At 40.4% G+C, this 24,981-nt stretch overlaps 1 protein-coding gene across 11 annotated transcripts in view; it reads left to right on the forward strand.

The window, feature by feature from the left end:
* Positions 1–24,780, forward strand: part of LOC128684434 (uncharacterized) — a 72,041-nt gene extending 47,261 nt beyond the window's left edge. For 6 of the 11 annotated variants that reach the window (XM_070079803.1, XM_070079807.1, XM_070079802.1 and 3 more), the window contains 4 exons: positions 213–406; positions 10,973–11,078; positions 21,314–21,468; positions 21,856–24,780. In XM_070079803.1, coding sequence (XP_069935904.1) covers positions 213–406; positions 10,973–11,078; positions 21,314–21,432 — 419 coding nt within the window. In that variant the 3' untranslated portion in view covers positions 21,433–21,468; positions 21,856–24,780. Of the gene's footprint in view, positions 1–212; positions 407–10,972; positions 11,079–21,313 lie in introns of all 11 variants that reach the window. The other 5 variants (XR_011391015.1, XR_011391016.1, XM_070079806.1 and 2 more) reach the window with 5 other exon arrangements.
* The last annotated feature ends 201 nt before the right edge of the window (positions 24,781–24,981 follow it).

Genomic DNA, 24,981 nt, shown 5'->3' on the forward strand with positions numbered 1-24,981 from the left:
CATAATAGTACAGTAGTTAATATGCAAACCATGTGTATTGTAAGAGATGACTAAAATGCTGGGAGCATAGGGCTAGTAAACCCTTTCCTGTATAAATTATTAAATGTAAAAAGAGGAAATTTTATGAGGTTTTCTTTTTCAAGTCACCCTGCTTCAGTGGGAGACAGCCAGTGTGTTCAAAAAATATTTAAGTATTCTTTCCTCTTGTATAGGGACGACAGATGAAAGTCCAGATCCCGAGACAATAAAAGTGATGAAGTTTTCTGACCTCAACTTTGGCACCTCTCTCACAAGAAACTGTAAATGCCACTTTGCACGGAGCTTTGAAGACAAAAACAGGAACATCTATACAGGATTTGTCTTCCTGGAGCGAGGACAGTTAGTGTGGGATGTCACAAAGGAAACCGTAAGGAAAAAACCTTCACTTTTGCTTTTGTTTTTCACCTTTTCTGTGTACTGTGTATACTTTGCTAGCTCTGTTTAATGACATACTTTGATCAAAGCATTTTTGGATTAATGAAAATATCATGTAACTTTCCTGTGGCTAAGAGTGCCTTTTCTTGTTTAACCCTTTCAGGGTTGGCAGGCCTTCTAAACTTGTTCTCAGGGTCGGAAATTTTTCAAAAAAAAAAAAAAATTATTTTTGCTTATGAAATGATAGAGAATCTTTTCTCGATCATAATGACAGCAAAAGTATGAAATTTGATGGAAACATGGAATTATGCTCTCGCGAAGTTAGCAGTCTCGATGTTTATGCATCGGCGATTTTGCCCACTTTGAGCCCTATTTTCGGCCAATTCCAATGTACCAGTCAACAAAAATCATACCTATTTCACTAGAACTCCATTTTTTTCTATCGATTGAGTACAAGAAACCACCCATTTACTGATTTCAACTATCCAATAAAGTGGTCAGAAATTGGCAATTTTGCCAATTTCACACAAATTTGAAAAGAAGCCAATTTCCAAATAGGGTCCAGAATAAACAAGACAGACATTCCTGGCACTAAAATAACATTTTCTCTGTTCATTAGTCACGTCCCCAGGCCTCTGCTTCGTTTCTTTTGCTTTCCACTTTGAATTTTTATTCTCACAAAAAATAGAAAATTTGTTATGAAGACTACTGCATTAGTGTAGAAATGGTATAAATAATATCAGCGCACTTGTGAAAGAAGATTAGACTCACCAGTTGATGTGTATTGGACGCATGGCATGATTTGTTTACTTTTGAACTTTGGCCAAAATCAAACATTTCTGCTAATTTGAGCTCAATTTCAAGGTACTTTTCATTGTGAAACCAGTCAAAATCATCTCAGTTTCTTTAATATATCTTCCATTCTATCAAATGGGACCAGGAAAACTAGAATACAACCATAAATAGCATACGAAAATACACTGCAAAGTTGCTCTTTTAACCCTTTGACTGTTTCCGACGTATAAATACGTCTTACGAGCCAATGTTTCTGACGTATTTATACGCACAAATTCTAGCGGCTTCAAATCGAGCGCCAAAGGCCTGATAGGCCTACACAGGAGAGAATGGGTCTCAGTGGTCGGTGTGCACCCTGTGAAAAAAATCTGGGACCTAGCGGTGCATTGTGGGAACGCCATGTTGTCAGTCCATTTTCACCATGCCTCTCGGTAAGAAGTTCCTCACTCCTCGGCGGATTGGAGGTCTTTTGTTCCCAAGTGATAGCTCTAACAGCGATGAAAGTGTCAGTGACAGTGAATTCAAGGGTTTTCAAGTGAGTGTTACCGAAAAAAGTGCCCAGGATAACGTAAATAGTGACGAAAACCCAGATGACCCACAACCTTCGACCTCTGGTGCTGTGCCGGCTTGTTCACGTTCACGTTCGCCTGTACCAGGACGAAAGAGGAAACTATTTGGTCGTGTACAACACCCTGATGATAGCAGTGATAGTGATAGTGATAGTGATTTCAAAGTCATTGAAAGCAGTTCTAGTGACAGTGAGAGTGAATATTCCCCAGTGAAGCGCCAGTATGTACGACGTAGCATGCGGTCTGGTAGTGTTTCATATGTTGTTCCAAGGGGAAGGAGAAACTCTGGGAGCACATCCCGTGGCCCAACACCACGACCTGATAGTGAAGATGACGATATTGTAACGATGGGTATGAATGGTGACAGTGAGGGAGGAGGCAGTGGTGGTGATAGTGAGGGTGGCACGGCCCATGTGGCACCATCACCGGGCCACGCTACTAGCCACGCGGCTGACTCAGCAGAACAACCAGCCTCACCCTACCCCACACTGCCACAACCTGCACCACCACAACCTGCACAGCCACAACCACAGCCACAACCACGGTACAATATCCAGACCCCACCAGCAGACCGCATCTGGGATTGGCAGGACGGTGACGAGTTTGTTCCCAGTCCCCATGACTTTGATGAAACACAAAGTGGAATAAAGCCACCTTGTCCACTTGGGAACAATGCCAGTGAACTGGACTGCTTTGAGTTATTCTTCGATGAACCCCTGATGGACATCATTGTCAGGGAAACCAACACATACTGTGAATACACCATGGCAAATACAATTCTCTCACCAAAATCACGGCTACACAAGTGGAAGGAGACAACTGTGGCAGAGATGTACCTGTTTTTTGCCACAATAATGCTTATGCCACATGTGTATAAGCACACTGTCACCACATACTGGACAACAGATCGCCTGATTTCAACTCCAGGTTTTAGTGACATTATAGGTGTCAATCGTTTCCTGATACTGTTGCGTATGTTACACTTTTCAGACAAAACCAGGCCTGACAGAAGCGACAGGTTATATAAGATAAGAAATGTGTTTATGTACCTGAAACAAAAGTGCTGCATGTATTTTTATCCCTTCAGGAAGCTTGTTATTGATGAGTCCTTGATTTTATTCAAAGGAAGACTCTCATTCAAGCAATATATACCAAGCAAGAGGAAACGCTTTGGTATAAAGCTATTTGTACTGTGTGATTGCAGAAGTGGTCTTGTTTTAGATATTATTGTGTACACTGGCAGTAATACTTTGAGAGATACCATGAAGTTATTGGGTATCTCTGGTGATGTGGTTCGAACAATGATGGAACCATATCTTGGTAAGGGGCATATGTTATTTACTGATAACTGGTACACAAGCCCCTTACTCAGTGATTTCTTGCGAGTGAACTTGACAGACGTGTGTGGCACAGTGCGTGGTAATCGCAAACATATGCCAAGGTTCGACGCTGGCACTCGCAGAGGTGAGGTGCAAGCCTTTGCTGCCAATGACATCATGGCATTTCGGTGGCATGACAAACGTGATGTCACATTGTTGACATCAGTTCACACAAACGAAATGGTACCCAGTGGCAGGGACAACAGAGAGACCAATGAACCCATTCTAAAGCCTGCAGCTGTCATGGACTACAACCTCAATATGCGCTTAGTGGACAAATGTGACATGCAGATTGGGTTTGCAGACTGTGTACGCAAGAGTTATAAGTGGTATATCAAACTTTTTTTCCATCTTGTTGATATCTCTATGCTAAGTGCTTATAACATATACAAGTTGAAGACCAACAAAACACCAAAATATGGTGAATTTTGCCTGTCAGTAATCAGACAAATAATTGCAAAGTACAAAGGAGCAACTCCTGCAATAGACCAGCGCCCACAGACGTCATCTCGTTTGAGGCCTGGTGATCACTACCCCATACAACTGCCTCCTACTACTGCCAAGAAAAATGCTCAGAAGAGGTGTTATGTATGTATGCATACCACAAAACGCCCACAAACACGCAGAGACACTCGTTTTATGTGTGAGGAGTGTGAAGTGCCCCTCTGCATATACCCATGTTTCAAAGAGTTCCACAAGCTGCAGCAGTTCTAGGAACGTGGTTAGTGACTGTACATATGTATATATATTATGGAACAATAGTAATAAACATTGTTTTGTATTGTTTGTTTGTGTAAACAAAGTGTATACACAAACTAATAGTGATAAAGTTTGTTCTGTTATTGTGTTGTAAATAATGAGTGTATATTTGAACAATGCACCTTACATTGGTCTCACAGGCCACATAAGTTACCTGGAAAAGAAAAATATTGAAAAATGCAAGAAACCTTTGAATTAGAGTAAATAAAAGAATAACGGGTGGGCGGCAGTCGCCGCTGTTGCCGTACGCACGTCAATTTCTGCAAACTTTGCGGCTCTATATCTCGGTAAGTACTGATGGCAAAAATTTTTTTTTAGGCTTAAAACACTAGTAAAAATATTCCTAACATTTTCATAAGAAAAAATAATTTTTTTTTTTTTCAAATATTTGGCGACATAGAATGACAGTTTCAGAGAGGGCCCTGAAACAGTCAAAGGGTTAAACCAAAAACACGGTCAGAGTATTTTTTTCTCATTATGCACTGTGAGCTGCAGGATTTTTTTTATACTGTGCACACTGACCACATAGACCCATTCTTTCATATGTAGGCCTACCAGCTTTCTCTCGCTAGATTTGAAGGCGCTAGAATTTATGCATACTAGTACGGCACCAACCCTGGCATGCAAGCCGTACTAGTACGGCACAAACCCTGAACGGGTTAATTTGGCTAAGTATAAACTTGTCTTGATTAAGGAGCATATCTAATTAATGAGCATAGTCCCATGGAACAAATAGATTTGTCAGTTAAAAACAGAGCAGGGGAGTTAGTAGATGGGGAGCTGGAGGTATTGGGTAGATGGCAGGAATATTTTGAGGAACTTTTAAATATTGATGAAGAAAGGTAGGTATAACATCTTTTAGGAGTGAAGAAGAGCAAGATGTGAGTGTGGGGGAGGTGCGTGAGGCATTACGTAGAATGAATGGAAGTAAAGCAGCTGGAACTGATGGGATCATGACAGATATGTTAAAAGCAGGGGGGTGGGGATGTAGTATTGGAGTGGTTGGTATTTTTGTTTAATAAATGCTGGTTTTTTGTTTAATTTTAATTTTTTGTTTAATAAATGCTGGTTTCTTTTTCTGTCACATAAACATGCTAGTTAACAGGGATATCTTGCTACTCCTACTTACACTTTGGTCACACTTCACAGACACGCACATGCATATATATATACATCTAGGTTTTTCTCCTTTTTCTACATAGCTCTTGTTCTTCTTTATTTCTTCTATTGTCCGTGGGGAAGTGGAAAAGAATCTTTCCTTCCCAAGCCATGCGTGTCGTATGAGGCGACTAAAATGCCGGGAGCAATGGGCTAGTAACCCCTTCTCCTGTAGACATTTACTAAAAAAGAGAAGAAGAAAAACTTTATAAAACTGGGATGCTTGAATGTGCGTGGATGTAGTGCGGATGATAAGAAACAGATGATTGCTGATGTTATGAATGAAAAGAAGTTGGATGTCCTGGCCCTAAGCAAAACAAAGCTGAAGGGGGTAGGGGAGTTTCGGTGGGGGGAAATAAATGGGATTAAATCTGGAGTATCTGAGAGAGTTAGAGCAAAGGAAGAGGTAGCAGTAATGTTGAATGATCAGTTATGGAAGGAGAAAAGAGAATATGAATGTGTAAATGCAAGAATTATGTGGATTAAAGTAAAGGTTGGATGCGAGAAGTGGGTCATAATAAGCGTGTATGCACCTGGAGAAGAGAGGAATGCAGAGGAGAGAGAGAGATTTTGGGAGATGTTAAGTGAATGTATAGGAGCCTTTGAACCAAGTGAGAGAGTAATTGTGGTAGGGGACCTAAATGCTAAAGTAGGAGAAACTTTTAGAGAGGGTGTGGTAGGTAAGTTTGGGGTGCCAGGTGTAAATGATAATGGGAGCCCTTTGATTGAACTTTGTATAGAAAGGGGTTTAGTTATAGGTAATACATATTTTAAGAAAAAGAGGATAAATAAGTATACAAGATATGATGTAGGGCAAAATGACAGTAGTTTGTTGGATTATGTATTGGTAGATAAAAAACTGTTGAGTAGACTTCAGGATGTACATGTTTATAGAGGGGCCACAGATATATCAGATCACTTTCTAGTTGTAGCTACACTGAGAGTAAAAGGTAGATGGGATACAAGGAGAATAGAAGCATCAGGGAAGAGAGAGGTGAAGGTTTATGAACTAAAAGAGGAGGCAGTTAGGGAAAGATATAAACAGCTTTTGGAGGATAGATGGGCTAATGAGAGCATAGGCAATGGGGTCGAAGAGGTATGGGGTAGGTTTAAAAATGTAGTGTTAGTGTTCAGCAGAAGTTTGTGGTTACAGGAAAGTGGGTGCAGGAGGGAAGAGGAGCGATTGGTGAAATGATGATGTAAAGATGATGTAAAGGGAGAAAAAGTTAGCATATGAGAAGTTTTTACAAAGTAGAAGTGATGCAAGGAGGGAAGAGTATATGGAGAAAAAGAGAGAGGTTAAGAGAGTGGTGAAGCAATGTAAAAAGAGAGCAAATGAGAGAGTGGGTGAGATGTTATCAACAAATTTTGTTGAAAATAAGAAGAAGTTTTGGAGTGAGATTAACAAGTTAAGAAAGCCTAGAGAACAAATGGATTTGTCAGTTAAAAATAGGAGAGGAGAGTTATTAAATGGAGAGTTAGAGGTATTGGGAAGATGGAGGGAATATTTTGAGGAATTGTTAAATGTTGATGAAGATAGGGAAGCTGTGATTTCGTGTATAGGGCAAGGAGGAATAACATCTTGTAGGAGTGAGGAAGAGCCAGTTGTGAGAGTGGGGGAAGTTCGTGAGGCAGTAGGTAAAATGAAAGGGGGTAAGGCAGCCGGGATTGATGGGATAAAGATAGAAATGTTAAAAGCAGGTGGGGATATAGTTTTGGAGTGGTTGGTGCAATTATTTAATAAATGTATGGAAGAGGGTAAGGTACCTAGGGATTGGCAGAGAGCATGCATAGTTCCTTTGTATAAAGGCAAAGGGGACAAAAGAGAGTGCAAAAATTATAGGGGGATAAGTCTGTTGAGTATACCTGGTAAAGTGTATGGTAGATTTATTATTGAAAGAATTAAGAGTAAGAAGGAGAATAGGATAGCAGATGAACAAGGAGGCTTTAGGAAAGGTAGGGGGTGTGTGGACCAGGTGTTTACAGTGAAACATATAAGTGAACAGTATTTAGATAAGGCTAAAGAGGTCTTTGTGGCATTTATGGATTTGGAAAAGGCGTATGACATGGTGGATAGGGGGGCAATGTGGCAGATGTTGCAGGTGTATGGTGTAGGAGGTAGGTTACTGAAAGCAGTGAAGAGTTTTTACGAGGATAGTGAGGCTCAAGTTAGAGTGTGTAGGAAAGTGGGAAATTATTTCCCAGTAAAAGTAGGCCTTAGACAAGGATGTGTGATGTCACCGTGGTTGTTTAATATATTTATAGATGGGGTTGTAAGAGAAGTAAATGCGAGGGTCTTGGCAAGAGGCGTGGAGTTAAAAGATAAAGAATCACACATAAAGTGGGAGTTGTCACAGTTGCTCTTTGCTGATGACACTGTGCTCTTGGGAGATTCTGAAGAGAAGTTGCAGAGATTGGTGGATGAATTTGGTAGGGTGTGCAAAAGAAGAAAATTAAAAGTGAATACAGGGAAGAGTAAGGTTATGAGGATAACAAAAAGATTAGGTGATGAAAGATTGGATATCAGATTGGAGGGAGAGAGTATGGAGGAGGTGAATGTATTCAGATATTTGGGAGTGGACGTGTCAGCGGATGGCTCTGTGAAGGATGAGGTGAATCATAGAATTGATGAGGGGAAAAGGGTGTGTGGTGCACTTAGGAGTCTGTGGAGACAAAGAACTTTGTCCTTGGAAGCAAAGAGGGGAATGTATGAGAGTATAGTTTTACCAACGCTCTTATATGGGTGTGAAGCATGGGTGATGAATGTTGCAGTGAGGAGAAGGCTGGAGGCAGTGGAGATGTCATGTCTGAGGGCAATGTGTGGTGTGAATATAATGCAGAGAATTCGTAGTTTGGAAGTTAGGAGGAGGTGCGGGATTACCAAAACTGTTGTCCAGAGGGCTGAGGAAGGGTTGTTGAGGTGGTTCGGACATGTAGAGAGAATGGAGCGAAACAGAATGACTTCATGAGTGTATGAGTCTGTAGTGGAAGGAAGGCGGAGTAGGGGTCGGCCTAGGAAAGGTTGGAGGGAGGGGGTAAAGGAGGTTTTGTGTGCGAGGGGCTTGGACTTCCAGCAGGCGTGCGTGAGTGTGTTTGATAGGAGTGAATGGAGACGAATGGTTTTTAATACTTGACGTGCTGTTGGAGTGTGAGCAAAGTAACATTTATGAAGGGGTTCAGGGAAACCGGCAGGCCGGACTTGAGTCCTGGAGATGGGAAGTACAGTGCCTGCACTCTGAAGGAGGGGTGTTAATGTTGCAGTTTAAAAACTGTAGTGTAAAGCACCCTTCTGGCAAGACAGTGATGGAGTGAATGATGGTGAAAGTTTTTCTTTTTCGGGCCACCCTGCCTTGGTGGGAATCGGCCAGTGTGAAAATAAAAAATAAATAAATAAATGTATGAAAGAGGGGAAGGTACCTTGGGATTGGCAGAGAGCATGTAGAGTTCCTTTATATAAAGGGAAGGGGGACAACAGAGATTGTAAAAATTATAGGGGAATAAGTTTACTGAGTACACCAGGAAAAGTATACGGTAGGTTTATTATTGAAAGAATTAGAGGTAAAACAGAGTAGGATTGCAGATGCGCAAGGAGGCTTTAGAGTGGGTAAGGGATGTGTAGGTTAAGTGTTTACATTGAAGCATATATGTGAACGGTATTTAGATAAAGGTAGGGAAGTTTTCATAGCATTTATGGATTTGGAAAAGGCATGTGATACAGTGGATAGGGGAGCAATGTGGCAGATGTTGCAAGTATATGGAATAGGTAGTAAGTTCTTAAATGCTGTAAAGAGTTTTTATGAGGATAGTGAGGCTCAGGTTAGGGTGTGTAGAAGAGAGAGAGACTATTTCCCAGTCAAAGTAGGTCTTAGAAAGGGATGTGTAATATCACCATGGTTGTTTAATATATTTATAGATGGGGTTGTAAAATAAGTAAATGCTAGGGTGTTCGGGAGTAGGGTGGGATTAAATTTTGGGGAATCAAATAAAAGTTGCAAAGGTTAGTGGACAAGTTTAGCAGGGTGTGTAAAGGTAGGAAGTTGAAAGTGAATGTAGATAAGAATAAGGTGATGAGGGAGAAAATTTGGATATCACAGTGGAGAGAGGGAGTATGGAAGAAGTGAATGTTTTCATATATTTCAGAGTTGATGTGTCAGCTAATGGGTTTATGAAGGATGAAGTTAACCATAAAATTAATGAAGGAAAAAAGGTGAGTGGTGAGTTGAGGTATATTTTTTATTTTATTATTATCACAGGCCGATTCCCACCAAGGCAGGGTGGCCCGAAAAAGAAAAACTTTCACCATCATTCACTCCATCACTGTCTTGCCAGAAGGGTGCTTTGCACTACAGTTTTTAAACTGCAACATTAACACTCCTCCTTCAGAGTGCAGGCACTGTACTTCCCATCTCCAGGACTCAAGTCCAGCCTGCCGGTTTCCCTGAACCCCTTCATAAATGTTACTTTGCCTCTATGGAGGCAAAGAAGGGAGTGTATGAAAGTATAGTAGTACCAAAACTCTTGTATGGGTGTGAAGCTTGGGTTGTAAATGCTGCAGCAAGGAGGCAGTGGAGATGTCCTGTCTAAGGGCAATGTGTGGTGTAAATATTATGCAGAAAATTCGGAGTGTGAAAATTAGAAGAAGGTGTGGAGTTAATAAAAGTATTAGTCAGAGGGCTGAAGAGGGGTTGTTGAGGTGGTTTGGTGATTTAGAGAGACTGGATCAAAGTAGAATGACATGGAGAGCGTATAAATCTGTAGAGGAAGGAAGGCGGGGTAGGGTTCGTCCTCGAAAAAGATGGAGGGAGGGGGTAAAGGAGGTTTTGTGGGCGAGGGGCTTGGACTTCCAGGAAACGTGCGTGAACGTGTTAGATAGGAGTGAATGGAGACGAATGATTTTTGGGACCTGACGAGCTGTTGGAGTGTGAGCCGGGTAATTAGTGAAGGGATTCAGGGAAAGCGGTTATTTTTATATAGCCAAACTTGAGTACTGGAAGTTTGATTTACAATGCCTGCACTTTAAAGGAGGGGTTTGGGATATTGGCAGTTTGAAGGAGAGAGGGTGGGAATGTAATGCAGAGAATTCGTAGTTCGGAAATTAGAAAGCGTGGGATTACCAAAACTATTATCCAAAGGGCTGAGGAGGGGTTGTTGAGATGGTTTGGATATGTAGAGAGAATGGAACAAAACAGAATGACTTCGAGAGTGTATAAATCTGTAGTGGAGGGAAGGCGGGGTAGGGGTCGGTGTAGGAAGGGTTGGAGAGAAGGGATAAAGGAGGTTTTGTGTGCGAGGGGCTTGGACTTCCAGTAAGTGTACAAGAGCGTATCTGATATGGGTGAATGGAGACAAATGGTTTTTAATACTTGACTAGCTGTTAGAGTGTGAGCGAAGTAACATTTATGAAGGGATTCAGGGAAACTGGCAGGCCGGACTAGAGTCCTGGAGATGGGAAGTACAGTGTCTACACACTGAAGGAGGGGTGTTAATGTTGCAGTTTTATAACTGTAGTGTAAAGGGCCCCTCTGGCAAGACAGTGATGGAGTGAATGATGATGAAAGTTTTTCTTTTTCAGGCCACCCTGCCTTGGTGGTAATTGGCCGATGTGTTAATAAAATAAAAAAAATAAAAATATGCTTCTAAACTTTCATATCTGGGCACCTCTGCAACAACAGTGATGATGTATGAGTGAGATGAAAGTGTTGAATGATGATGAAAGTATTTTCTTTAGTTTTGGGTCACCTTGCCTCGGTGGGAGACGACCAACTTGTTGGAAAAAAAAAAGTTGGAAAATTGATCAATAGCTTTATAAGATATTCATTTTAAGTTGTTTTGATTAACTGAGATTGTTGTGTGTCTCTACCTATGATATGTAATACTTATTTCACACTGACATTTTAGAAGCTGTATGTTATTGATGGGTGCGGCACTCTGCAGAGTATAAATAAAGCGGCTCAGGGAACAGCTATTCGTCTACAGACTGCAACTTCCTTGACCATAACAAGTGGTAAGAAAGATGTGAATGGTGTACTTCTGACATATCTGGTTTAAGATTTTGTAGGCCCCTGAGCTACAGGTATTGACATCCTTAGGCTACAGGTACTGTGAGGCCCCAGGGCTACAGGTACTGTGAGGCCCCTGGGTTACAGGTACTGTGAGGCCCCTGGGCTACAGGTACTGTGAGGCCCCTGGACTACAGGTACTGTGAGGCCCCAGGGCTACAGGTACTGTGAGGCCCCAGGGCTACAGATACTGTGAGGCCCCAAGGCTACAGGTACTGTGAGGCCCATGGACTACAGGTACTGCGAGGCCCCTGGGTTACAGGTACTGTGAGGCCCCTGGGCTACAGGTACTGTGAGACCCCTGGGTTACAGGTACTGTGAGGCTCCTGGGCTACAGGTACTGTGAAGCCCCTGGGCTACAGGTACTGTGAGGCCCTTGGGCTACAGGTACTGTGAGGCCCCAGGGCTACAGGTACTGTGAGGCCCCAGGGCTACAGGTACTGTGAGGCTCTTGGGCTACAGGTACTGTGAGGCCCCAGGGCTACAGGTACTGTGAGGCCCTTGGGCTACAGGTACTGTGAGGCCCCAGGGCTACAGATACTGTGGGGCCCCAAGGCTACAGGTACTGTGAGGCCCCTAGGCTACAGGTACTGTGAGACCCCTGGGCTACAGGTACTGTGAGGCCCCTGGGCTACAGGTACTGTGAGGCCCCAGGGCTACAGGTACTGTGAGGCCCCAGGGCTACAGGTACTGTGAGGCCCCAGGGCTACAGGTACTGTGAGGCCCCTGGGCTACAGGTACTGTGAGGCCCCAGGGCTACAGGTACTGTGAGGCCCCTGGGCTACAGGTACTGTGAGGCCCCTGGGCTACAGGTACTGTGAGGCCCCAGGGCTACAGGTACTGTGAGGCCCCTGGGCTACAGGTACTGTGAGGCCCCAGGGCTACAGGTACTGTGAGGCCCCTGGGCTACAGGTACTGTGAGGCCCCAGGGCTACAGGTACTGTGAGGCCCCTGGGCTACAGGTACTGTGAGGCCTCAAGTGATGTGTTCAAAAAGAAAAAATGAAAGAAATTTTAAATTTATTTTTTACAAGGCTAACCACACTTAAAATTCAAACATTTTCTTAGTGTAATTTCTTGGGAACTAATTTCTCCAAAACATCAGTAAATTATGAGTTGCGAACATTTCTGGAGGTCCCTCCAGCTGGTAGAGGCCCCTGGGCTGCAGCCCCTAAAACCCAGCCCTGTCTACTGACAGTAGTTAACAAGACATATTGCAGAACAACCTTTTAATGAGGCAATGTTTTGCTCTGTGTAGAGCTTTAGCAAGTAGTCTTTATTTGACAAAGCTCTACACAGCAAAACATTGTCATAATAAAAGCTTTTTCTATATTGTTTGCCCTTTTTTTCCAAAGGTGGTAAAAACGTGCATTAAATAATGCAGTAAATACTTTGGTTTATAGCTATTTTGTAGTGAAACACTCATAAGTATCAGGTCAGACTGCAAATAATTGTATTGTTGCTATTTATTTTTTAAGGCACTATTTCTAGGTAATTTGGTCAACTTTTATTTTGTATGATAATATGCATTCCATTTTGTTTAGCTGCTAGGATATATGTGCGTATAAGCGTACATCCTAGGTTGTAGGTTGGTAGACAGCAACCGCCCAGGGAGGTACTACCGTCCTGCCAAGTGAGCGTAAAACGGAAACCTGTAATTGTTTTACATGATGGTAGGATTGCTGGTGTCTTTTTTCTGTCTCATAAACCTGCAAGATTTCAGATATGTCTTGCTACTTCTTCTTACACTTAGGTCACACTGCACATACATGTACAAGCATATATATACACACACCCCTCTGGGTTTTCTTCTATTTTCTTACTAGTTCTTGTTCTTGTTTATTTCCTGTTATCTCCATGGGGAAGTAGATCAGAATTCTTCCTCCGTAAGCCATACGTGTTGTAAGAGGCGACTAAAATGCCAGGAGCAAGGGGCTAGTAACCCCTTCTCCTCTATATATTACTAAATGTAAAAGGAGAAACTTTCGTTTTTCCTTTCGGGCCACTCCGCCTCGGTGGGATACGGCCGATGTGTTGAAAGAAAGAAAGAATAAGCGTACATATGTGTAGCTGCATAGGCAGAGCTATGGTCTCAGTCTTGTATTTAATACAATTAATTTGTCATATTACACAAATCAAAAATCTATATACAGGCAGGCTCCGCTTTACAGCTTTTCGCTAATGTAGTGGTTTTCAATTACAGTAAGGCCCCACTTTTCGGCGTTTCAGCTTACAGTGTTCCGCTAATATAGCGATCTCAAATTATGACCAAAACATTCTATACAGCAAGCGGTCTTTCAGATACAGCGCGCACCACCCAGTTTGTTTACATTCTCCATGAGCACATCTCTCTATTATGTAATAATAATCACTCTTGGGCATATTAAATGTCTAATTTTACGTCACTGTAGACATTTTCATTAATCCACCTATGATATTTTCTTCAAAATTATATAAGAAACATCTTTCTTTCTTTCTTTCTTTCTTTCAACACACCGGCCGTATCCTAGTGAGGCGGGGTGGTCCAAAAGGAAAAACGAAAGTTTCTCCTTTTACATTTAGTAATATATACAGAAGAAGGGGTTACTAGCCCCTTGCTCCTGGCATTTTAGTCGCCTCTTACAACACTCATGGCTTATGGAGGAAGAATTCTGTTCCACTTCCCCATGGAGGTAAGAGGAAATAAACAAGAACAAGAACTAGAAAGAAAATAGAAGAAAACCCAAAGGGGTGTGTATATATATGCTTGTACATGTATGTGTAGTGTGACCTAAGTGTAAGTAGAAGTAGCAAGACATACCTGAAATCTTGCATGTGTATGAGACAGAAAAAAAAGACACCAGCAATCCTACCATCGTGTAAAACAATTACAGGCTTCCGTTTTACACTCTCATGGCAGGACAGTAGTACCTCCCTGGGCGGTTGCTGTCTACCAACCTACTACCTAGAATAAGAAACATGTTACATAGTATATAAACATGCTGTTTATATGCTATGGAGGTGTGGTTACCGATTGGAGGGAAATCATTACATAATACTAATAATAATCACTCTTAGGCACATTAAATGTCTTATCTTACATTAATATAGACATTTTCATTAATCCATCCTTGATATTTTCTTCCAAATTATATAAGAAACACGTTACATAGCATATAAACATTTTATGTTTATATACTATGGAGGTGTGATAGCCAGGCAGATAAAACATTACTTCACTCCTCTCAGTACATAACGCTGTTGTTTACAATTTTCGGCATGAATTATTCATTACTTCTCCCTTTGTTTATGTTGTAGATGTTAGAAATGATTAAACTCAGTGAACATGGTATGTCGATAGTAATAATATGGCTCTGAGAAACATTAAATATTGTGTAGTTATGTAGGTAGGTATAGGTATGTAGACCAGGCGGACTACATACCTACATTAATATTATAACTGATAATTATATGTATGTGTACCTGTACCTAAGTATGCCTTCACTCAGGATGTCATTTCTTCTAAAAATGGTGTTACATGAGAAAGGGAGTGTTTCTCTTTATTTATTCTACTGTATCAATGTGGAGACAACTTGTACACAATGTAAAGTGACGAAAACCAGATGCGTTGGTCTGGTTTGTTTACATGTGGGTGGAGTGGGGTTGGCTTCCCTGGCTGGCTGCCCTTACTTCCCAAACCTGACTTCCTACAAATAACTCGCCTCTCACCCTACATTAAGACTACAAATATTTTAAGGTAATTAATGAACCTACTGTATATGCATTTTATCGCTCTGGGGAAATTTAATTAAATGTAATACAGCATACATGTGGGTGGGGTGGGCTGACCTGGCCATACCTCCCAGACCAGACTTCCTACAAATTAAACTCACCTCTCGTGCTACATTAAGACTACAAATATTTTAAGGTAAGTAATGGGTGTACTGTGTGTGTATTTTACTTTTCATTGTTTTTAATGCCTAGTTCTATTGCTAATGTAATACATGGCATTTATATGTATTTGGTTGGTAAGACACATAGGCAACACTTAGGCAACTTTATTCCGAAATGTTTCGCCTACACAGTAGGCTTCTTCAGTCGAGTACAGAAATTAGGCAGGAACAGTAGAGATGTGAAGACGATGTAATCAGTCCATCACCCTTGAAGTCGTAGAATTTGAGGTTGCCAGTCCCTCAGCCTGGAGAAGTTCAGTTCCATAGCCTGGAACTATCTGAAGATCAAGCGACAGTGCGGAGACTTAAATACTGTCGGAAGGAGAGATGCAGAGTAGTAGTAGTGAGAACGTAGCCACTGAGAGGTCACGTCCCTCTCAGATCAAACAATTCTCACTTGAAAAAGTTGTCCAAGGTGTTTTCTGTACCAAGATGCCATTGTGTTGCATTTCTTCTTTCAACAAACCAGCCGTATCCCACCGAGGCAGGGTGGCCCAAAAAGAAAAACAAGTTTCTCTTTTTAAATTTAGTAATTTATACAGGGGAATGGGTTACTAGCCCCTTGCTCCCAGCATTTTAGTCTCTTCCTACGACACGCATAACTTAGAGGAAGAATTCTGTTCCACTTCCCCATGGAGATAAGAGGAAATAAACAAGAACAAGAAGTAGAAAAAAAATAGAAGAAAACCCAGAGGGGTATGTATATATATATGCTTGTACATGTATGTGTAGTGTGACCTAAGTGTAAGTAGAAGTAGCAAGATGTGCCTGAAACCTTGCATGTTTATGAGACAGAAAAATGGACACCAGCAATCCTACCATCATGTAAAACAATTACAGGCTTTCGTTTTACACTCACTTGTATGCATTTATAAGTGGAAAAAATGGTGTTCTGCTTTCTGGCAGTAGCCTGGAACCTAACCTGCCATATAAGTGAGGCCATACTGATACCCATTCTTCATTTATTCAAACTTCCTACAATGTTTTTTTTTTTTTTTTTTTTTCAAAACAAGTCGGCCGTCTCCCACCGAAGCAGGGTGACCCAAAAAAAAAAGAAAGAAAATCCCCAAAAAGAAAATACTTTCATTACATTCAACACTTTCACCTCACACACTTTTTTTTTTTTTTCCAACAAGTCGGCCGTCTCCCACCGAGGCAGGGTGACCCAAAAAAAAAGAAAGAAAAACCCCAAAAAGAAAATACTTTCATCACATTCAACACTTTCACCTCACTCACACATAATCACTGTTTTTGCAGAGGTGCTCAGAATACAACAGTTTAGAAGCATATACATATAAAGATACACAACATATCCCTCCAAACTGCTAATATCCCAAAACCCCTCCTTTAGAGTGCAGGCATTATACTTCCCATTTCCAGGACTCAAGTCCGGCTATATAAAAATAACTGGTTTCTCTGAATCCCTTCACTAACTACTACCCTGCTCACACTCCAACAGATCGTCAGGTCCCAAATACCATTCGTCTCCATTCACTCCTATTGAACACGCTCATGCGTGCCTGCTGGAAGTCCAAGCCCCTCTCCCATAAAACCTCCCTTACCCCTTCCTTCCAACCTTTTCGAGGACGACCCCTACCCCGTCTTCCTTCTCCTACCGATGTAAATGCTCTCCATGTCATTCTACTTGGATCCATTCTCTCTAAATGACCAAACCACCTCAACAACCCCTCTTCAGCCCTCTGACTAATACTTTTATTAACTCCACACCTTCTCCTAATTTCCACACTCCGAATTTTCTGCATAATATTTACACCACACATTGCCCTTAAACAGGACATCTCCACTGCCTCCAACCGTCTCCTCGCTGCTGCATTCATAACCCAAGCTTCACACCCATATAAGAGTGTTGGTACTACTATACTTTCATACATTCCCTTCTTTGCCTCATTAGATAACATTTTTTGACTCCACATATACCTCAATGCACCACTCACTTTTTTTCCCTCATCAAGTCTATGATCCATTCTATAAATCCATCCGCGAACACATCAACTCCCAAGTATCTGAAAACATTCACTTCTTCCATACTCCTCCTTCCCAATTTGATATCCAATTTTTCTTTATCTAAATCATTTGATACCCTCATCACCTTACTCTTTTCTATGTTCACTTTCAACTTTCTACCTTTACACACACCCAAACTCATCCACTAACCTTTGCAATTTTTCTTTAGAATCTCCCATAAGCACAGTATCATCAGCAAAAAGTAACTGTCAATTCCCATTTTGTATTTGATTCCCCATAATTTAATCCCACCCCTCTCCCGAACACCCTAGCATTTACTTCTTTTACAACCCCATCTATAAATATATTAAACAACCATGGTGACATTACACATCCCTGTCTAAGACCTACTTTTACTGGGAAGTAGTCTCCCTGTCTTCTACACACCCTAACCTGAGCCTCACTATCCTCATAAAAACTCTCTACAGCATTTAATAACTTACCACCTATTCCATATACTTGCAACGTCTACCACATTGCTCCCCTATCCACTCTATCATATGCCTTTTCTAAATCCATAAATGCAATAAAAACTTCCCTACCTTTATCTAAATACTGTTCACATATATGCTTCAATGTAAACACTTGATCTACACATCCCCTACCCACTCTGAAACCTCCTTGCTCATCTGCAATCCTACATTCTGTCTTACCTCTAATTCTTTCAGTTATAACCCTACCATACACTTTTCCTGGTATACTCAGTAAACTTATTCCTCTATAATTTTTACAATCTCTGTTGTCCCCCTTCCCTTTAAATAAAGGGACTATACATGCTCTCTGCCAATCCCTAGGTACCTTCCCCTCTTTCATACATTTATTAAACAAAAGTACCAGCCACTCCAACACTATATCCCCCCCTGCTTTTAACATTTCTGTCATGATCCCATCAGTTCCAGCTGCTTTACCTCCTTTCATTCTATGTAATGCCTCACGTACCTCCCCCACACTTACATTCTGCTCTTCTTCACTCCTAAAAGATGGTATACCTCTCTGGCCAGTGCATGAAATTACCGCCTCCCTTTCTTCCTCAACATTTAAAAGTTCCTCAAAATATTCTCGCCATCTACCTAATACCTCCATCTCCCCATCTACTAACTCCCCTACTCTGTTTTTAACTGACAAATCCATACGTTCCCTAGGCTTTCTTAACTTGTTTAACTCACTCCAAAATTTTTTCTTATTTTCATTAAAATTTCTTGACAGTGCCTCTCTCACTCTATCATCTGCTCTCCTTTTGCACTCTCTCACCACTCTCTTCACCTTTCTTTTACTCTCCATATACTCTGCTCTTCTTATAACAATTCTGCTTTGTAAAAACCTCTCATAAGCTAACTTTTTCTCTTTTATCACACCCTTTACTTCATCATTCCACCAATCCCTCCTCTTTCCTCCTGCCCCCACCCTCCTATAACCACAAACTTGTGCCCCACATTCTAATACTGCATTTTTAAAACTATTCCAACCCTCTTCAACCCCCCCACTACTCATCTTTGCACTAGCCCACTTTTCTGCCAATAGTCGCTTATATCTCGCCCGAACTTCCTCCTCCCTTAGTTTATACACTTTCACCTCTCTCTTACTTGTTGTTGCCACCTTCTGCTTGTCCCATCTACCTCTTACTCTAACTGTAGCTACAACTAAATAATGGTCCGATATATCAGTTGCCCCTCTATAAACATGTACATCCTGGAGCCTACCCATCAACCTTTTATCCACCAATATATAATCTAACAAACTACTTTCATTACGTGCTACATCATACCTTGTATATTTATTTATCCTCTTTTACATAAAATATGTATTACTTATTACCAAATCTCTTTCTACACATAGCTCAATTAAAGGCTCCCCATTTACATTTACCCCTGGCACCCCAAACTTACCTACTACTCCCTCCATAACATTTTTACCCACTTTATATTTGCCACTCACTAAAAGCTAAGGACGTCTTAGATAGGAGTGAATGGAGACGAATGTTTTTCAGTACCTGATGAGTTATTGAACTGTGAGCAGGGTAATATTTTGTGAAGGGATTCAGGGAAACCAGTTAGTCGAACTTGAGTCCTGGAGGTGGGAAGTACAGTGCCTGCACTTTTAAGAAGGGGTTGGGGATATTGGCTATTTGGAGTGACATCTAAACTGTCGCATCTGAGCACCTCTGCAAAGACAGTGATTATATATGAATGATGGTGAAAGTGTTGAATGATAATGAAAGTTTTTGTTTCTTTCTTTTTGGGTCACCCTGCCTTGGTGGGAAATGGCCAACTTGTTAAAAAGAAAAAAGTAATGCATGTACTGTATATGCATTTTTTAGGCTTTGCTCTGTTGCTCATTTAATATATGATAATGTAAATATGTTACCACACTCTACCTGCTGTATAAGTGGGGCTCTACAGTAGCCCGGACCCTAACCTGCTGAATAAGCAGGGCCCTACAGTAGCCCAGAACCTAACCTGCTATATAAGCAGGGCCCTACAGTAGCCCAGAACCTAACTTGTTGTATAAGCAGGGCCCTACAATAGCCCAAAACCTAACCTGCTATATAAGCATGGCCCTGAAGTAGTCCAGAACCTAACATACTGTATAAGCATGGCCTGCCTGTATATTAACCCTTTCAGGATCGAGAGGCCCCCTCATAAACTTGTTCTCAAGGTCGAAAATTTTTCGGGAAAAAAAAATATTTTTTTCTTGTGTAATGATAGAGAATCTTTTCCTGATCATAATGACACCAAAAGTATGAATTTTGATGGAAAACGTATGGAATTATGCTCTAGCGAAATTAGCGGTCTCGCCGATGTTTACGCATCGGCGATTTCGCCCACTTTGAGCCCTATTTTCAGCCAATTCCTCTGTACTAGTCAACAAAAATCATATTTATTTCACTAGAACTCCATTTTTTCTATCGAATGAGTACAAGAAACCACCCATTTACCAATCTCAACTATCTAATAAAGTGGATAGAAATAGGCAATTTTGCCGATTTCATACAAATTTCAGAAGTTGCCAATTTCCAAATAGGGTCCAGAATAAACAAGACAGACATTCCTGGCACTAAAATAACAAGTTCTCTGTTCATTAGTCACGTCCCCAGGCCCCTCTTATATTTCTTTTGCTTTCCACTTTGAATTTTTATTCTTACAAAAAAATAGAAGATGTACTGTTATGTAGACTACTGCATAGTGTAGAAATGGTATAAATAATATCATCACACTTGTGAAAGAATATTAGACTCACCAGTTGATATGTATTGGATGCTTGGCATGCTTTGTTTACTTTTGAACTTTGGTAAAAATTGAACATTTCTGCTACTTTGAGCTCAATTTCAAGATACTTTTCATTGTGAAACCAATTAAAATCATCTCAATTTCTGTAATATGTCTTCCATTCTATAAAATGAGACCAGGAAAACTAGAATACAATCATAAATAGCATACGAAAATACAATGCAAAGTCGCTGTTTTAATCCAAAAACACGGTCAAAGTTTTTTTTCTCATTACGCACTGTGTGCTGCAGGATTTTTTTTATACTGACCACATAGACCTATTCTTTCATATGTAGGCTTACCAGCTTTCTCTCACTAGATTTGAAGGCGCTACAAGTTAGGCGTTCTAGTACGTCAATAACCCTGGTGCGTAAGTCGTGCTAGTACGTCGAAAACCCTGAAAGGGTTAAATATGGAGTAAGGTTGAAATACAGTTAATGTTTATTTCAATATTATAACCTCCATATCCACCGATTTGGTGTCTGCAGTTTCAATTATCCATGGTTTACTGTGTCCCAGAAATACCTCTTAATTTTGCATAATAATGGCCCCAAAACACAAAAGTAGAGAAGCTGGCAATTCTTCAAAGCCAAAGAGAAGCTGTAAAGTGCTTCCCATCAGTAAAAAAGTGATAATTCTCCATTTATTTATTAAACTTTATAATAGGGATGTATAAGACTTACATATAGGGTTTGCTACCATCCACAGTTTCAATGTGTGAAGCAGGTCCTTGGAACATATTCCCCAGTGATACTGGGGTCCTATTGGATATTACTACCATGCCTTTCAATGTAGCTTGGTGCATCACTATTCTCTCTCTCTCCCCTTCTTTTCTTTATGCTCTCTTTAAGTGCATTTTTAACAACATTTTATTGTAGCTCCAAAGATGCCTTTTTGACTTTGCATTTTTTAATCTTTTTTCCACTTTCTCATTACTTTCTTTTTTTTCCATCGACAGGTAACAAAGTGTTAGTAAAGAAAGATAGGAAATGTAAGATGTTGAAACTCTTCACTGTGTTAAGATGTACTGGTGACATAGCATCTTCCAGTAACAAAGATGAATTTTGCATCAGATAGGTGACGGTAATTCATCGGCCAGATCACTGAAGAAACGTACGTGTTGTGAATCTCTTTAGTCTCTTGCTAGCAAAAACTTTTTAATTTTCTTTCCTATTGTTGTGGCAATAATATCTTTCTTTTCTATTTTTGTATCAAAATTGCTAGTGTATTATACATATAAAACATATACTACCTGCAATATGATAAGATAACTTTAGTGTATTATGCATATAAAATATGTACCTGGAATATGATAAGATAACACCCTGCCTCGGTGGGAGACGGCCGACTTGTTGAAAAAAAAAAAAAAAAAAAAACTCATGAAAGTCATTGTTACTTTATATTTTTGTTTTTCACTTTCTAAAAGGGTATATTCACCAAAAGGGGTATATAGTAGTTTTGCATAACATGCATCTGCATAAAAGATTTTCATTACAACAGGAATGAAATATTTCTAAGACTACAGAGCAAGGAGCATGTCCAGCTGGCTGCATAATACTGAGTGGGGTGCATGCATCTTCCTGCCCACGAAATTATTTGTGACGGATGTTTACCTCAGTTCGAGTGTTTAATGCTGACAGAACAAGATTTTTATGGAAGATGATTCCTGCTAGAATTTTTATGAGCAAACAAGAGAAAGATGTGCTGAATTCATTGCAAAGAAGGATTGAGCTTCCTAATGTGCTAATACATCTGGTGATTTCAGGTACAAGCCTGTGGCTATTTATCGTTTGTAGAATCCCTGTTCTTTAAGCCACTTTACCTATTACAGGTCCGCCATCACAAATTCGACAATCAGTTATTCGGCACTAATTTTGGCTAGCATAATTTCAAATTTCCAGGGTCGCCACACCAACCTGCTGGTACTGTTTGGTGGCGCTACTTGCTGCATAAGTCATTCCAATTTCTTTTTCTCCATTGTTTTAACCTGCTTACTTTTAGCCCTAGCTATGGTTCCAATGAATAAAAGAAATGTTTCTCATTATGTAAAGCACCTACACAGTACATTATCCATTAAAGATAAGGTGGCTTTGAAGCCACTGTTCGTTGTCATGAACTCAGTCTCGTGAAGCAGGAGAATATGCTTTATTATTATGCTAATATCAACACTACAGCTTATTTGCCTATCACAATTGATCTAATATGACATAAGAAACAATATAAATAACATAAAACATGTTAAATACTCCAGAATGAATAATATTTGGCATAATACCGAGCAGTTTGACAGAGTTATGAAGAGGATATGGTAAACAAGTACCATTCTCCTATCCTTGTCTTGGGGGGCTTATATTAGAGAAAACAGAGTATAGCACAGGGCTAACTATGATATACACTTGTACTCCACCATAAACATGAAACAAAAAAGTTATTTTCTCTCTATAGATTATCACACATAGCAGCATATGTGTAGAGAACCTAGGATAACCCCAAAAAAGTCAACGTGGCTTATTTTTAGTACAGTGGAACCTCAAATATTGAACTTTCTTCAGTCCAGAAGGCTGTCCGAGTGCCGTTACCGAATGAATTTATTCCTATCAGGAATAATGTAAATTAGATTAGTCCATTTCAGACCCTCAAAAATACACTTATAAAAGCACTTACAAAAATACACTTACATAATTGGTTGAGTTGGGAGCAGTTCGATTTTTGAGGTTCCACTGTACCTGGCTTGGGTTAGCCGTATATGATTTTTGGTAAACATTAGGCGTATTTCTTTACACCTGTTGTCTATGTTTACCCATCAGTAAATGGGTACCTGGGTGTTAGTCGACTAGTGCGGGTGTTATCCTGAAACACTGACCTCATTTTCTTGAAATACTCAGCATAACAAGTGCCTTTCTATACAGTAGTATGTCACTGATGCCAGCTAGGCCTGTATACCTTGTACATGTACGTGTAGTAAATAAAGATATTATTATTATTATTATTATTATTATTATTATATTATTATTTTCTCAGTTGTTTGTTGGGTTATCTTATTCAAACTTGGGCAATGTATGATGGAAAGATACTTCTTCACGTACACCAAAAATGAAAGAAATCAGACCATAAATAGCGGAGTTCACTTCTCAGCCATTAGCGGCCGCTTAGCGGTATATTTTTGTATGGTTGTTATGGTTATATTCTCATTTTTTCGGTCTCATTTGATAGAATGAAAGATATATTACAGAAATAGATATGATTTTGATTGCTTTCATGACGAAAAGTACCTTGAAATTGAGCTCAAAGTAGCGGAAATGTTCGATTTTTGCCGATGTTCAATGAACTGTGTAAGTCAAGTTGGTTAATTTTATTAAGTGTATTCTAACCTAACCACTCTGTAATTCGGCAAACTCAGTAATCCGGCACACTACAGGTCCCAATGATGCCGGATTTGTGATGGAGGACCTGTATTATGTGGTCTAACAAGACACCATGGATGTACCTGTTGCAATAAACTTTTTTCAATTAAGGTTCTTGTTGCTCTCGATAATTTTCATAGCCATACTCAGTCATAGCTGTCTCAACCCTAGTGTTAAGGCTGTGCTTTTACTACCAAAGATGATGTCATTGATTCAACCACTGGGTTGAGGAGATACAGAAGCTCATTGCTGCAGTAGAGGACAACTTGGACACTGGAATTCTAAAGTTCTGGCTTAAATTTAACATTTGCAGATCCAATAACTCTTGTAAAAATTGCTTAGAGTTCTTCAGTCAATAAATGCAGGCAGTAGAAGAGTATACCCTGTGTTGTGAATAATTTTGCAGGTTTTTTCCTTTTAGAGAATCAGGCCCAGGAAATGATGAATCTAGCAAGAACAGTACCAGGTGGGGGGCACTTTAAAGATACAGGAGGCCCATTTGTATGGCTGTTAGGTTCATGGCCCTGTATGGAAAAGATAAAATTGCCAATGGGTGGAAGTGTTTTTTTTATTATCGAGTGTGTATAAAACGTCTGATAGCATGCTTACACTATCATATATTTAATGCTCAGTGCAGCTAGGCATAAAAAAAGAGATAAAGTAAAATAAATACCCAGTGCATACAATAGTTCCCTTAAAATATGATGCTGGTTGCTCTTCCCTAACACAAGTGTTGTACAAAAATGGCAGAAAAATGGTAAAAGTACTGAACATAATGAACAATAGCTTGATTGAAAGCCAAAGAAAATGTGGAACACCGATAAGAGGTGATGTATATGTGAGGCATCTTGTGTGCAGCAGGCGACTTATATGTGAGGCGTCTTGTGTGCGGCAGGTGACTTGTATGTGAGGCGTCTTGTGTGCGGCAGGTGACTTATATGTGAGGCGTCTTGTGTGCGGCAAGTGACTTATATGAACTGTTAGAAGGCAGTGATAAAATTAAAACAAAAGAAATGTTGAATGAACTTATTTTCTAGTTAAGAACCTCTTCAAGGGGGGCTCCTTGGCGTGGTAAAGAGGCTCTTGGTCTAAGGAATTAGACCTGTCGGTCTCCTTCCTCAGACCGAGCCTAATTACCCCCCAATCCCCCCTTCCCTATCCCATCCTCCCCTTTTTCCTTTCCTCCTCCCCACCCCTCCCTTTTGCCCTTCCTTTTTTGGCC

This window comes from Cherax quadricarinatus, unplaced genomic scaffold (assembly GCF_038502225.1).
Source record: "Cherax quadricarinatus isolate ZL_2023a unplaced genomic scaffold, ASM3850222v1 Contig22, whole genome shotgun sequence".
Classification (NCBI taxonomy): Eukaryota; Metazoa; Arthropoda; class Malacostraca; order Decapoda; family Parastacidae; genus Cherax; species Cherax quadricarinatus.